Below are 16,158 nucleotides of genomic sequence, written 5' to 3'. Positions count from 1 at the left end.
CTGGGACTTTGCCTAATTCTGGGATTTTTGTAGGTCTGGGTCCTCTCTTTGGTACTTCCACAAAGGGGACAGAGCCTGAAAGACCTTCAAAGTGGTAACTGCCATATATTGGTAATGTGCTTGGGGATGTCCTGTTTGCATAGAGATAGCAGGAAGGGGTTGTGGTCATACCACTTACACATGCACAGCTAGGTGATCCCATCAATATAGCAAAATAATGTTACAGGGAAATGACTCTCAGTGTAGGCCTCTGGCAGGAACAAAAGATTGTTAGTGACCGTGGAAACTAACAAACACAACAGACTCTGCTCGTAACTAGTTACACACTTGATTATAAGTTGTAAGTTTAGATGTGATCCAAGAGCAAGCCTGTAAGTGCTCAGAGGCAGTCCATTGACTATTCCTTGGCTGAATGAAGGTAATAGATGCAGCAGAGGCCCTGGTGGTATGGCAGGGGGGATGCTGAAATAGACGGGAATGAAAAATTCCATAAAAGGTCCTTCCTTAGCCCAAAGTGCAAACTTAAACCTAACTCAACTGGCAGATTCTTGCTGTCTGCCTTAAAGCATGCCAGCGAGGATGAGTCCCTGGGGGCTCTTACTGTGTCCAAAAATACTGTGTACATAATAAGCTTTAAAAAATCTAATGCCTGTGGCTTTGCTGGATTCTTCTTTCTGCAGTGCCCAGCAGTCTGTTATGAGAGCAAAATCATTAAAGGAGGAACTGGAAGAAATGAAAATGAGCCTGAACATCTCAGAAGAGAAGAGACACAATATTGTGACCCAGCATAAACAGCTAGTAGGTCTTCTGATAATATATAAAAGTAAGAAGCTGTACTGAGGGGGTGAACTGCCTACCATTATAAAATCAGGAACCTTTTAAGGCACAGCAGTGGCTATTAGGAATGCCTGTGTTCATGTTCCTGGCTCTATTGACACTTTTTTTTTTGTATGGACCTTGGGCAAAACACGTGGGGCCTGATTCTCCTCTAACTTACACTGAAGTCAATAGAATTATACCAGTATAAAACTGGTGTGAGAAGAAACTTCACTATCCCATCTGTATAATCTGAATAATACATTTCTAAAACGTTGAGGTGTAATTCGTTTGTGTTTATAAAGCACTTTGAGATCCTCCAATGGAAGGTTTTATAATTTCAAGTCTTATAGTGAAGTAAATAATTAAGAAATACTTAACAAGTATCCCTGTCTGCACTTAAAAAATCCTCTGGTCTTGAATACAACTAAATTTACAGAAGGTTGGGTGCTGTAATCTGTACCCACACGTGTCTTTAAATCGGTTGTTGTTCCTCTAGTAATTCTAGTGTTCTATGCAGCTCTTGTGGAATCTGCAATTTAGACTGGCATTCTCTGGTTCCCCGAGAGAGAGTTCTGTAGATAGCCAGCCTGAGATCTAAGTCCTTCTTCAGCAGGTCTTGTTCTGGACCTCAGGTCTTGTTCTGGACCTCCACATAGGTATGAATTCCCCCGTAATGCTGAGTGCAGAGCACTGATCAGTGAAGTTCTCCCCATGCTGTATGATGCCTGTAGATATAGACTAGAACTATGAAAGTTTCATTGTGCAACCAAAAAAGGACTCCACTCCCTGAATTGTGGGGGGGATATGGGGGAAAAACAATATGAAGATGCCTGCTACACTTATTACAGGAAAATACAGAAAATGTTGCATATGCCACATCCTTTAGTAGACTGATATTAGTCACAGCGTTCATTATTATGTTGCACTATTCCAACAATGCAAACATCATCTAGTGTCATTCTAGCCATCTGACTTTTTTTTGTGGCTCCTTAACTTAGTGGTTCACCAGATCAAGGCAGAGTAGCTTTGAAACTAAGGTCACCCAAGTAATTTGATGATGTCCTATGACTATTATAAACAATACTACCTTTAAAACATGGCAAGCTGACTCTTCCTGTATTCTCCTTAACCAGGAAAAAGAGAATCAGTCTCTCATCATCAAGATTTCTTCTCTTCAGGAAGAGGTACAGTATTTATAAACTTCACAGGTACATGTATTCATCTAGTTAAACTGAGGATTTGAGGACTTGAAATTTTCTATTCTTTCAAGCCTGAGCTATTACATAGCAACACTGGCTATGTTCTACAACAGAAACTTCATAGTGAATCATGAGTCTCCAAAATGCATTACATTTCAGATTCATCTGGCAGATGAGGGAGAGCAAGGGTTGGTTTGTTGGTGGAGAGAGGGAGTGGTGGTGGTGCCCTACTATGGAGGATCAAAGGATGTCAACTCCAGATAGCCCAAACACTGAAATAGTGTCCATCTAAATCTCTTGCCAATAACATGCGCTTCTATTTCATCACTCAACTAAGATCTGGATTAAGAGCTTTATGTGGAAGCGTTCACCCCAGCTAAAAGGCAGTAACTGACGTCTGTCACTGGCTCTGACCTATTTGTGTTGAGAGACCCCCAAAAGTCTGCATAATTGATCCAGATATCAGAGGGATAGCCGTGTTAGTCTGTATCCACAAAAACAATGAGGAGTCCGGTGGCACCTTAAAGACTAACAGCTTTATTTGGGCATAAGCTTTTATAGGTTAAAAAAACCCCACTTCAGATGCATGGAGTGAAAATTACAGATATAGGCATAAATATATTGGCACATGAAGAGAAAGGAGTTTATAAGTGGAGAACCAGTGCTGACAAGGCCAATTCAGTCAGGGTGGATGTAGTCCACTCCCAATAATTGATGAGGAGGTGTCAATTCCAAGAGAGGGAAAATTGCTTTTGTTGTGAGCCAACCACTCCCAGTCCCTATTAAAGCCCAAATTAATGGTGTTAAGTTTACAAGTGAATTGTAGCTCTGCAATTTCTCTTTGAAGTCTGTTTTTGAAGGGTTTTTTTTTTTTCGTTTGTTGAAGGATGGCTACTTTTAAATCTGTTACTGAATGTCCAGGGAGATTGAAGTGTTCTTCTACTGGCTTTTATATGTTCCCATTCCTGATGTCTGATTTGTGTCCATTTATTCTGTTACGTAGAGACTGTCCAGTTTGGCCAATGCACATGGCAGAGGGGCTTTGTTGGCACATGATGGCATATATCACGTTAGTAGATGTGCAGGTGAATGAGCCCTGATGGTGGGGCTGATGTAGTTTGGTCCTCTGATGGTGTCGCTAGAGTAGATATGGGGACAGAGTAGGCAGCGGGGTTTGTTACAGGGATACGTTCCTAGGTTAGTGTTTCTGGGGTGTGGTGTGTAGTTGCTGGTGAGTATTTGCTTCAGGTTCAGGGGGGCAGAGGCTGTCTGTAAGGGGGGACTGGCCTGTCTCTCATGGTCTGTGAGAGTGAGGGATAGGTTGTAGATCATTGATGTGCTGGAGAGGTTTTAGCTGGGGGCTGTATGTGATGGCCAGTGGTGTTCTGTTGTTTTTCTTGATGGACCTGTCCTGTAGTAGGTGACTTCTGGGTACCTGTCTCTCTCTGTCAATCTGTTTCCTCCCTTCCCCAGGTGAGTATTGTAGTTTTAAGAATGTTTGTTTGATAAAGATCTTGTAAGTGTTTGCCTCTGTCTGAGGGATTGGAGCAAATGCAGTTGTATCTTAGGGCTTGGCTGTAGTCAATGGATCGTGTGATGTGCCCTGGATGGAAGCTGGAGGCATGTAGGTAAGTATAGCAGTCAGTAGGCTTCCGGTATAGGGTGGTGTTTATGTGACCATCACTTATTTGCACTGTAGTGTCCAGGATTGATTATGGCTTAATAGTGTTTTCAGGGGATAGTAGAGTGACTGTTTGTGACACTCTCATTTTAAAATGGTTGCTGTTGTATCTGATTGGAGGGAAATATGAAGATCAAGACCAAGGTAGTTAATATTTCATTATAATTAAAATATATTGTTATAAAATATCCCATTTCCTGAAAAGTATGGGGGGGGGGTCAGATGACAACAACACACACCAGAACCAAGGGATAGAGGAACATGCCATAGGGAATAATGACCCACAAGACGAAATATCTCACAGAGCCAGCGAACTCTGTTCTGTGCTATTTCTCCAGGCCCATTAATAGAACTTCCAAAAATGTCACTAGTTCAATTGCAAACCTCCAAGAGTATGTCCATGCTGTTGATTGATAGTATAGCCAATTGATTGACTCTACTTGTGGCTCACTATGAGAAATGTTCAAGAGACCAAATAAGCAAACTCAGCCAAATTTATTGTCTTAAAACCAAAACAGAATGATACAAAAAGAAGACATACTACCATCCTTCTGGGAAGCTATTCTTCTCTTGCAGTACGTTCACCTTATGCAGAAGGTGTGCTTCAAAGATACAGCCCGAAACCATTTACCTTACAGTTATTTCAAGTTTAAAAAGCACTCTGTCACTGAAGAGCCAACTGACCAGTTCCTTATTTGGTTGCTCTGTACCTTTCCTTATCTCTATTTTAGATACCACATCCCAAACCCATTGAGTGTAGAGGTACATCCCAAGCTGTGCTAGGACACGCTGTTCATGTACCTTGGCTTTTACAGGCTTCCTATTGCCTAATGCTAAATTCAACTTTGTAAAGTGTTGTGGGATACTTGACATGGCTGATGGGAATTGTGGGAAGAGCATAATATATTAACACAATTTCCCAGAACTAATATTATTATATTATATGCATAATGCATGTTAATGTGCGTTGGCTAACACTGTGGGGGAAGATGGCATGCAGGGGGATGTGTGATTGCAGCTTTAGTGTAGCTACTGCAAGTACTAACAATAGCGAAACCATGGCAGCACAAGCTTCAGCATGGGTTAGTCACCTGAGTATGTGCTCAGGGTGTCAGGTGGGCATATGCTGCCATGGTGTCGCTGCTATTTGTAGGTTGGTAAATTAAAGCTAGCTTGGGTATGCCTACACAGGCTGCAGTCTAGGAATTGCTGCAAACTGTACTGTTTTCCAAAGCTTCAAGAGCTTCCTAAAGCTTCTGAGGAGTGATTGGGGTGGTACTGTGGGGAACCTGATCCAAGTGCCTTGAATGGGGTGAGTTTATAGTATATTTCCTGAATAAGGCAAAACTCAGGATTGTGTTGGCAGAGAGAGTACGTCAGCGCCTCACATTGGAAAGATCGCTGTTGCTGGGCAGCAGTCAGCCAGAGCTAGCCGGTTTGGTTTATATGCAGTTGAAACTGTAGGTGTTCACATTTTAAGGCCACGGGGGTCGGGGAAAGGGGGAGGCAGGGTTTGCATGGTGTGGGGATATTGACCATCTCTCTCTTTCCCCTCCCCTGTTGGAGTATTTTGGAGAGGCCAGTCAGTAAGGAGTGATTTGAGGAGGAAATCTTATTACCCATCTCTCTAACTAGCTCATCCAAAATAGTGTTTGGTAACTCTAATTAGCTATGTATAATAGTTTGCCTTTTGATCAGAATATTAGGAATGCCTTGGATACAGATGGCCTTCAGAAGAAGATTGTGGAGTTATCCAAAAATGCAGCTGAGCTCCAAGTAAGCACTTTAAATTTAAACTTCATCACCACTGATAAGAGACTGTTCACCAAATTAGCCCTCTTTACTCTGAGTTCCACAGCTCTCTGACGCGGTCTGCCATCACAAGCTGTAATGTGCTGGTAACAGCCTGGATTATGGATGGTGCTGTCTGGGTTCTAGAAGTCTTCCTGACTAACCGTTTTATTTCTCCTTTCTCCAACTGCAACTTCATTGAGAAGAATTCTTGTCTGTACTAGACTAGTTAAGGTCATAGTGCTAGAAATGAAATAAAAAAAGTAAAGCACAGTGTAGATGGGCTAAGGGAAATTAATGTGTCTGTGGGAGTTTCAAAGCTCTCTTAAAGCTTAAGCAAATGTCACAACAAATATTGTGGAAAGAGTATGAACCTCTTAGCCTGAGCACTTTTGTAACTTTAGTTGAGACATGAATACTGCAGACTCTTGGTTCATGCCAAATAGTTATATAGATTATGACTTAGACTTTTAATGCTCCAGGTTGGCTACAAGATCAGCACCTAGAGCAGTGGCTCTTAACCAGGAGTATGCATACCCCCAGGGAGGTATGCAGAGGTCTTCCAGGGGGTACATCAACTCCTCTAGAGAGCGACCTAGTTTTACAACAGGCTACATAAAAAGCACTAGTGAAGTTGGTACAAACTAAAATTTCATACAGACAATGACTTGTTTATACTGCTCTATATTACTATACATTGAAACGTAAGTACAATAAATCAATTGGAATATAAATATTTGATAATTATATGGTAAAAATGAGAAAGTAAGCAATTTTTGAATAACCGTGTGCTGTGGCATGTCTGTTTTTTGTCTGATTTTGTAAGCGAATCGTTTTAAAGTGAGGTGGAACTTGGGTGTACGCAAGACAAATCAGACTCCTGAAGGGAGTATGGTGGTCTGGAAAGGCTGAGAGCTGCTGACCTAGATGATGATATGGTTATAAGTAATAGCCAGCCAGGGTCTGTCAAGAACAAATCATGCCAAACAATCTAATTTTCTTCTTTGACAGGGCTACTGAGCTAGTGGATGGGGGTAAGCTGCACACACAAAAACTTGATTTTTAGAAAGGCTTTTGACAGTCCCGTATGACATTCTTATAACCAAACTAGGGAAATGTGGTCTAGATTAAATTACTATAAAGTAGGTGCAAAACTGGATGAAAGACTGTACTCAGAGTAGTTATCAATGGCTCATTGTCAAACTGGAGGGGAGTACCTAGTGGGATCCCCCAAGGGTCAGTCATGGGTCTGCTTCTACTCAATATTTTCATTAATGACTTAGATAATGGAGTGGAGACTGGTATTCTACAAATTTGTATATGACACCAAACTGGGAGGGGTTGCTAGTGCTTTGGAGGACAGGATTATAATTCAAAACTACCTTGACAAATGGGAGAACTTGGTCTGAAATCAACATGATGAAATTCAATAAAGACATGTGCAAAGTACTTCACTTAGGAAGAAAAGGTCAAATGTGCAACTATATAATGGGGTATAACTGTTTAGATGGGAGTTCTACTGAAAAGGATCTGGGAGGTTATAGGGGATCACAGATTGAATATGAGTCAACAATGTGATGCAGTTGTGAAAGGCTAATATCATTCTGGGGTATATTAACAGGAGTGTTGTATGTAAGAGAAGCAGATAACTGTCCCATTCTACTCAGTAATGGTGAAGCCTCAGCTGGAGTACTGTGTCCAGTTCTGGGCACCACACTTTGGACTCCCTCCAATTTGTCCACATCTTTCCTAGAGGACTCCAGAGCAACACAAATGATGAGAGGTTTAGAAAACCTGACCTATGAGGAAAGGTTTAAAAATAAAGCTGGGCATCTTTGTCTTGTGAAAGACTGAGGGGGAACCTGGTAACAGTGTTTAAATAGTTTTAGAGCTGTTTATAAAGAGGACACAGTGATCAATTGTTCTCAGAGTCCACTGAAGGTAGGACAAGAAGAAATGGGCTTAATCTGTAGCAAGGGAGATCTAGGTTCAATATTGAGGGAGGAGGGGACTTTCTAACTCTATGGATAGCTTAACTCTGGAATAGGCTTCCAAGGGAGGGTTGTGGAACCTCTATCATTGGAGGTTTATAAGAACAAGTTGTATGAACACCTGTCAGGAGTGGTCTAGGTTTACTTGATCCTGCCTTTCATGAGACTCTTATAACTCCTCTACACACACACACACCCTTGCTAGTTGGCATTAAGACATTTTTGGGTCACAATATAAGCTTTTGATGCCATTTTCCCCTTGCCACTAGCTGGTGGGGCTAAAATTGTAATACAGGGCACTTGAATCTGCATGCCAATAAAAGGCCTTTCTCTAATCTTTCCTTCAGATGCGAGTGCACATTTATGAGAACACTGTGGTGAATAAGGATGCAAGTCTATTGAAGGTTAGTAGCTTTTGTTTCATGACTGTATTGATTTAAATTTCTGAACATGGGCACTTTAACTAATGGGAAAAGCTAATGAAACCATTTTACTGTAATATTTTAATACCCTTCTGTGTGATGGTACCTTACTCCATGACTACTCTGGACCTATGAATAGATATTACTCAACATAAATAAGGGTTTCAGAGTAGCAGCCGTGTTAGTCTGAATTCGCAAAAAGAAAAGGAGTACTTGTGGCACCTTAGAAGTGAGCTGTAGCTCACGAAAGCTTATGCTCAAATAAATTGGTTAGTCTCTAAGGTGCCACAAGTACTCCTTTTCTTTTAACATAAATAAGGGCATTAGGGCCAGATTCCAAAGACATAGGGGCCTGTTTATATCCAGCAAAAACAGTAGACTCCAGAAGAGGTAGAAAAACTTGACAGGCTATTCTTTGAAGTAGGTGGGAAGAACATGCATGCCCAACGCTTCAGCTTCAAATGTAAAGACTTTAAAAAAAATCCTAAAATGCTGAGATGACTTTGCAATTTAAATCATCTTCCATGTGCTATTCCTCACTGGGTAAAACGTGGTAACTTGCATCTCTGTCTATGAGCATACATTTTCTCTTAGGTATGTCTTTTTAAAACTCAGCTTGAGTTATAGGGGATGCAAAAGTAGTTTTAAGGCCTGGGCCTCCTTTTGGACTCTCAAATCAAGCCGATGTGCCTTTCAAAAATCTTGGTCAGCATGTATTTCATCACTGAGTCAGAAAACATTCTGACAGGTTTCAGAGTAGCAGCCTTGTTTGAGCATAAGCTTTTGTGGGCTAAAACCCACTTCATCGGATGCATGCAGTGGAAAATACAGGAGGAAGATGTATACACGCACGCACACACACACCCACCCCTTCCTATTGTATTTTCCACTGCATGCATCCGATGAAGTGGGTTTTAGCCCACAAAAGCTTATGCTCAAATAAATTTTAGTCTCTAAAGTGCCCCAAGTACTCCTGTTCTTTTTGAGAAAACATTCTGACCACCAAAGTTTCTATGACAAGGACTGCACATACATTCTGAATGTGACAAGAGATTCCAACTTAAACATAACTTACCCAATAAATATTGCAGTAGACAATTCTTAGGAAAGGTGCCACAGGCAAAGCTTATGTTGCCTAGAATGGAAAAGACTTAGAATTCTAAAATATTCTCAATGGCTGATTTACAGCTCGAGAGATTCAAAGCCTCTGTGCCTTCTTTAATCTGTCCTCCTTGTGAGTTAAGTTCACCCAGTCAATAGACCAAATAGAAACTGGATTTTGAATGCAGTCTAGTGGGTTGAGTACTCCTGCAGTGATTGATCGCAGAGGAACTTGCATAAACTGATTCTGTAAATTTTGGATAAAGAATACATAAGAGAAAATTATGATTTGCTTGGAGACATTGACACTTGCAGGATGAGCTACTATTCACAAAATAAACCACTTTTATATTGCCACTAACATAAATTAAAAGGTATTGGAGTAAGACCAATTCTCAGTTAAATGTACTACAGCAACATCTAAGCATTGCCATTCTCCCAGGCTGTAGCCACAGGAAACATGTGAGGATGAAAGTTTAGCTGATCTCCATCTTCTGTTTTATTTTGGTGATCTTAGACTTAGAATAGATGAGGTGTTTTTTTTGTTTTTGTTTTGTTTTTTACAGCAACTTCCCTTTCTTTGCTCATTGGTGCATAGGTTCTCAATGCATGTTATTTCACCTTTTTTAACAAGTACTCTTGCGGTTTTAAAATAATAGTAAAGGGACAGGTTTCAGAGTAACAGCCATGTTAGTCTGTATTCGCAAAAAGAAAAGGAGTACTTGTGGCACCTTAGAGACTAACCAATTTATTTGATGCATCCGATGAAGTGAGCTACAGCTCACTTCATCGGATGCATCAAATAAATTGGTTAGTCTCTAAGGTGCCACAAGTACTCCTTTTCTTTTTAGTAAAGGGACAGTGTACCAAAATATTTCATGCTGCTGCTTTAAGGAATGCTCTATAGCGGAGCTTCTGAGAATATGAACTGTTAATGTAACTGTAATACATCTTTGAAACATGCTTGGCCATATAAACTGGCAGTAAGTTGCCACTTTAACTAATTCTACATTTTAAACCTGAAATGTGAAACACTCGCATGAGTGCTTCCCTTTATTGATTTTATTTGTATTTTGCATTTGTGCAGCCGCCTTTTCTGTGCCTACACCTGTAGAGACCTGAACAGAGTAAAACAAACCTTACGCAACCTGTCTCTTCCATACAGAGCCTTAAGACTGAAACAGCCACTGTATAAATTTGGGGTTTCAGTTTACCCAAGCCACCAAAGTTTCAGGAGGGTAGTTAATGTAGTGGTGACTGCTGTCGTGCACTTATGTACCAGATACACACTGGCTACGTAGCAAGCGTATTATACACACCAGATGTGTTCCTTGTAAGATGCTTTAATGCTTTGGCAGGTATGGCTGAGGTTCGTTTAAAATAAGGGATCTTGCACACAGTGCTACCTAGTGGCTAAACACTATAATACATTTTAGCATTCCATTACAGCTGAAAGAAAAGGAGTACTTGTGGCACCTTAGAGACTAACAAATTTATCTGAGCATATGCTCTTATGCTCAAATAAATTTGTTAGTCTCTAAAGGTGCCACAAGTACTCCTTTTCTTTTTACGGATACAGACTAACACAGCTGCTACTCTGAAACCATTACCGCTAGTAATTAGCTTCAGTTTTGGACCCATCTCTGAGTTCCTGTACAGTGCTCTTAAAGTATATGAATAGGCTAACTGTGGGGAAGGGGTGTTTGCTGCTACTTGACATCTTTTGTTAAAAAGTCTAGACGAAAAAACCCCCCAGCTGTAAGCACAGAAGTTTTAGAACCGAACCACCTGAAAGTTCTAATCACTTGTATGTGTTTTTTATTTAACCTCCTACTACTTGCATCTGCAAAATGCAGTAAAAAAATCAATAACAGACAAAATACACAAGCGGTGAAGAATCTCAGTAATGGGAAGAGAGGGTGCAATCTAAAAGGGGTGGGGAAGGCCTCCAAACTTTGCTTTCTATTCAGGATTGCCTCACAAATGCAACTGTCTATATTTGAAAAATCAACTAAATATACAAAGTATAAAATTATGTGATTAAGCCCTTCCTCGGTTTACCCGTATCTCCATTCTAACAGTGCTCTGACCCCTTTGTAAAGCACTGAAAGATCATGAGTTGCAATTCAAATTCTAACAGCATACCTTGCTAACTTGTCAAGCAAGGGAGTATCATGTACAGTGTGTAACTGAAGTAATGCCAGTTACTTCATTTCAGCATGCTAGCCACTAGGTTCTGTGCCACTAACTCTTTCTTTCTCCCCAACCTTTGCAGAGAGACTTGGACATCCAAGAACTGAAGTCTACCATTGTGGAATACTCCTCTGTAATCGAGGTAGAGCACTGGGTTTTCCTTGTGGGAGCATTAGAGAAAATGCAGATTTTTATAAATTCTTATTCTGTATAACAAGTAAACTTATGAACTCTCTTTGGGTGTGATTCTAGATGTTACGGGTGGAAAAAAATAAACTGGTGAATGATATGCAACAAATGCAGCAAGAGCTGATTTCGTGAGTATCTGAATTGGGAGTTCCAGTAACTTTCCTTTTTCTCAGGTGAAAAAACTTGGTGGATTTTTATGTAAAATTTTTGCTGTTCTTTTTTCCTTCTAGAAATGGTATAGACTTCCCACTGATATACAAATTTAACAGCAACATCCTTGAAGGGACAAATTCATTGCACAGTGAATTGGCACTTGCTCAACAATCTATAGAGGTATGAAACTTTTTAAGTTCGAACACTTCAAATTATGTACATGGCATGCACCACTAATAATTACCTGTATAGGAAGTACCCTCGTGACTCAAAACTACTGTGGGTTATGCACAGTGGGACTCTTGGTTCTGGACAGAGAGACCTGGAGTCTGAAGTCCATAAATCACCAGACAAGTACTGCACTGGCAGTACAAGCTTATCACACGCAGCAGGATCATATCCATGGGCAGAGAACGAATGGGAAGGAAGGGGAGGGGTCGGTTAGTCTGTCCAGCATCTAAGTTCACTTAAATCTTGGTGCCTCTGCTAAGCTTGTCAGTGGGTGTCAGTTGTGGTGGTTTTTATAATGTGGACACTTGAGCTGGGCAAACAAATGTGCACAAATAGTTTGTTTACCCAAAAATGCAGTTTTGTCAACCCAAAACTGTTTTGCAAACTTGACGCAAATTCAATAAATAGCTTTGCCAGGAATTTCTTCCTTGGACTTAGATTCCATTCATAAAACAGGAGGAAGGGAAGGAGGCCCAGTGGCTATTCCTTTTTATCTTGAATGACTATGAATTGTCTTTGTAAATGACAGTGAATAGTCATTGGGCCAGGGAAAGTAAGTGACTCCATAGCCTGGTAACTGAGGCAATCCCCTAGGAGCAGGGAGATCAAAGTCCATGTTTCAATGATTATTTGATTATTAAAAGTGGAAAACCTTCAATAGGCGAGATTGAGGGAAACTCGTACCAGAACACCTCATAGCCCAGTGGCTAGGGCGCTGTCCTGCAGTATGGGAGGCCCAACTTGAAATCCCTTTTCTACATTAGGCAAAAGAGCCCACATCCCAGGGGAGCACCCTAATCACTGGGATAGAAGTTTCTGTAAGGAGGGCGGCAGCTCCTCCTCCTCCAGCTGTTTTGTAAATCTAATCCTATAAAAATGCACCAAACAAAATATTTCTGGATGAACATGTTTCATTTGACCCCAAATGGATATTTTTTTGATTCACCAAGTTTTTCTGCAGTTTTCTAATTTTCATTTGACCCAGTTTTTTCAGTTGCCAGAGAAGTGGAAAATCAGCTCGTCCCCCAACTCTGCTGGACGCATGACAGTTAAGCACACCAACGCACCAGACTGAACAGCTCTCTGAAGGGAGCCACTTTTGGTTCCTGCCAACCTGGGTTGGAGTCAAACCAACCTAGTGGCAAAAGTTTGATACCTGACTACCAACACCCTTACCTTTCTGGTGCTCTGAAAGAACTATTGAAAAATAGCTTCTGTGCTGCATAGTGCAGTCCTAATTCCATTCCTGTATGACTTGGTGCTCCGGGCGCATTAGAAGAACTGACTTTTTAGAGTACTGTCCTCCTTTTGCTTACACCATTACTACTCTACAGCACTGTCTTGTTACAGACAAGAACAGCTCATACTTCTGTTACGGGTACATAACCGTGTTAAAGGGAATCATTGCCATGGCATATAAAACCTATAATTCCCACTAGCTTGTGCAATGAAGTCTTTGTCCAGCTACACTTTTAAAAGCCTTCCTCGCAGCACTGGCTGCCTCTAGCTTAGTCAGTGAGGTGAGTCTGTTGCTCACGTTACCATTTTCTGAGTGCACCAACCAGTTGAGGGGTGAGAGTGACATTTGCAGAGAGAGACTGCAGGGAACTATGAAGTAATGTTAAAATGCACTGTCCCTTCTGTGGACTTGAAAGTATGATGAATAATTGGATAGGCAGTAATCTAACAGGAAAGCAAAATATTTCCCTGTGAGAAGTTTTGAACAGTATCCTTCATTGTAGTGAGCCACCATATTATGTCTCAGATTTTCATCTTGTGTCAAAGGATAATAGCAAGAGGTGAGGTCCTATTAAAATAAGTGCAAAACAGGTCTAGACTCCTTCTATTTTTTTTTGTCACTCCAGGAGTCCTAATACTCTGTCCATTGCTGTGTGTGTGTGTGGAGGCGAGGAGAATCTACCTTGCTCAGGCCATTCCAAAAACATTTCTAGTTCTTAAATCTCCATGACATGATGCATTTTTACAGCCTTGATAAGCTTAAAATTCCCAGTAACTCTGACCTTCTGGTAAACACAACGCGGTAGTCCTCCTGACAGTTCTAAATGTCACTGGTGCTGGTCTTTATAATACAAAGATATCAAGGGACACCTGTTTTGGCTTTTTAAAAATATATAGATCACTGGAATTGAATGGGCGGCTTTGGACGAAACATTGGACCGAGAGGTGCTGTTGTTACTGCAAGGGCCTGAACAAACGGGACAAAACTTTAAGGCTACCATCCAAAAACTGGTATGATATTGCATAAGTAACTATTTATAGGAATGTTGGGCTCTTTCAGATTTTTAGCATTTTCAAACCATCCCACAGTCAATGTTTCCACATTAATAAATGGATAGAGAACTGGTCTCTTAGGAGCATCCTTCTGCTTTCCTGTAGTGGAAGGCTTCTCTAGTTTAAAACAAATGCATCAAACAGATTCCCCATATCACACTTACTTTCTGACTTGAGAACTGAACCTTGGAGTTACCATAAGACCTGAGTAAAGGGAAGCGCATACTTGTGCTGTCCCAGGAGAAGTTCAGGGACTGAATTGGACCAAATTGTGATTTGTCCCCTGCTTCCCCATTACTACAGTAATCTGTTCTGGCCTTTCCCTGGTGATTATTCCTCCTGCTGCTGCACTGGCTCAGTTGTGCCATGCACAGATGAGGCTCTGTCCTGGCCTACCCTCCTGTATGGGAAGGGGTGTAATCCTTCTGCAGAATCTGTGTGAAGGGAAAAGAGTAAACTGGAGATCTAAATAGCCCATGCTGAAGTGCATAAAGTGGCTCATAATTGAGACCTGAAGTGAGGTAGTTTTGGGCGACTATTTGAATCCAATTATCTGGAGGCAGTGCTTCCAGCCAGTTACTTTTGTGATGCATCACTTATTGGAGAAACTTCTCTCTAGTACTGTTACTAGTCTGATATCATGCTTAAGTGATGCTGTGTAGCATTAAGTATTTGAAGTGCTAATATGTATCTTTTTTTTTTTTTTTTCCAGCAAGAGGAAGTCTCTGAAGTGGAGGAACTTGTTGTGACCGCTTTGCAATGGGTAGCAGATCCTGAGGTGAATTTGAGGGAGACTTGTGAAAGACAGCTTGTGGTAAGGAGCCCTGCTCTTCAAGCCACATTATTTCTGAAGTGGTGGTGTTGAAAAACAAAAAAGCTAAGGGAGGGTATTTGGTGTAGCCTTCAAATGATGCTTGAGGACAGAACTGATAACAATGAAGGGCTTTCTAATTAAAGGATGGACAGATTGTTTTAAAAAAAAAAATGGAACCCCTCCATTTTATACCTACTTCTTCTCATTTTGTCCTTTCTTCTTTGGTGTATATTGCTATAAAGACTCATTTCCTTGTGGTTATGCATTTACTTGCCTGAATGAAAGGGTAGATTAAGTGGTTTCATGAGGAAAACACTGTTTTCCTCTATACTTGCTGTGTAATGCACAAGGAGTTCAGGTTTATACTCCACATAACTTACTGAAAATTCAGATGTGTTCAGGTGAAATTTAAACCTCTCAATTACAGCTGGTTGGAAAATGGGGAAAGTGTTCTTCTGTGGCAGAAAAATGACTCATTAGCTGAAAACCTTTTGACTTAAAACCAAATTTTTGATTTGGAAATGTCACCACAGTGCCTCACCCAAACTACAGATTACATATCTCATGCAACCATTGTCTATGGACTAGGTTCTCCTTGGCCACGTTCCATATCCTATGATGCACTATTCTCCCCTCTTGCTATGTTGCCGTGGTAAATATGGAAAGTACCTGACGGTGGTGTATCATGAGAGGTAGTTGGTCTTGGAACCAACCTATAGAGGGAAATGAGGCACTACAGCAGCATTTCCAAATAAATTTTTTGGGTATTTTTGGATTTCCAACGCGCCCCCCCCCCTTTTTTTTAAAGGCAATTTTCTGTAGAAATCAGGAACTTTTTGGGAGGTGGAGGGGTGTACATGTTGTTGTTGAAAACCTAACTTTTTTGCATCAAAAGTTTTGGATGGAAAACTTTAGATCAGACCTGATCTCTATTCCTGGGTGAGATATTGAGTTGCCTCTGAATCTGTGTCATCACCTGGGAAGACAAACTTCTACATATAGTCTTCTGCTTTTGTTTTTGTGGTCGTGGCAGCCTGAGGATGAGACTCTCCTTACCATGCCTGACTTTCCCATTAGTATGTACAGGCCTCACTTTCACTTCCTTTCTCTCACATATTTCCCACAAACAATGTCTCAAATCTTCATCCCAATGGGGCTTGAATTCTTGTCTGTTAGTTCACTCCTTCATTCAAAGATGCTATTAGCAGCTGCTCCCCCTGAAGAGACATCCATATTGTAGCGGTTGGAAACTTAGCGCTTGTCTACGTTTTTAAAACACTGC

General features: G+C 40.9%; 1 protein-coding gene across 1 annotated transcript in view; it reads left to right on the top strand.

The window, feature by feature from the left end:
- IRAG2 (inositol 1,4,5-triphosphate receptor associated 2) overlaps positions 1-16,158 on the top strand; it is a 60,989-nt gene that overhangs the window by 6,147 nt on the left and 38,684 nt on the right. Inside the window, exons 7-15 of the mRNA XM_077826347.1 lie at positions 681-798; positions 1,953-2,003; positions 5,398-5,475; positions 7,829-7,885; positions 11,280-11,339; positions 11,450-11,514; positions 11,617-11,719; positions 13,907-14,020; positions 14,775-14,876. Of these exons, the coding sequence (XP_077682473.1) occupies positions 681-798; positions 1,953-2,003; positions 5,398-5,475; positions 7,829-7,885; positions 11,280-11,339; positions 11,450-11,514; positions 11,617-11,719; positions 13,907-14,020; positions 14,775-14,876 (748 nt within the window). The remainder of the gene's footprint in view (positions 1-680; positions 799-1,952; positions 2,004-5,397; positions 5,476-7,828; positions 7,886-11,279; positions 11,340-11,449; positions 11,515-11,616; positions 11,720-13,906; positions 14,021-14,774; positions 14,877-16,158) is intronic.

Source organism: Eretmochelys imbricata, chromosome 1 (genome assembly GCF_965152235.1).
Source record: "Eretmochelys imbricata isolate rEreImb1 chromosome 1, rEreImb1.hap1, whole genome shotgun sequence".
NCBI classification, from domain to species: domain Eukaryota; kingdom Metazoa; phylum Chordata; order Testudines; family Cheloniidae; genus Eretmochelys; species Eretmochelys imbricata.
This window is presented reverse-complemented; position numbering and strand designations above follow the sequence as displayed.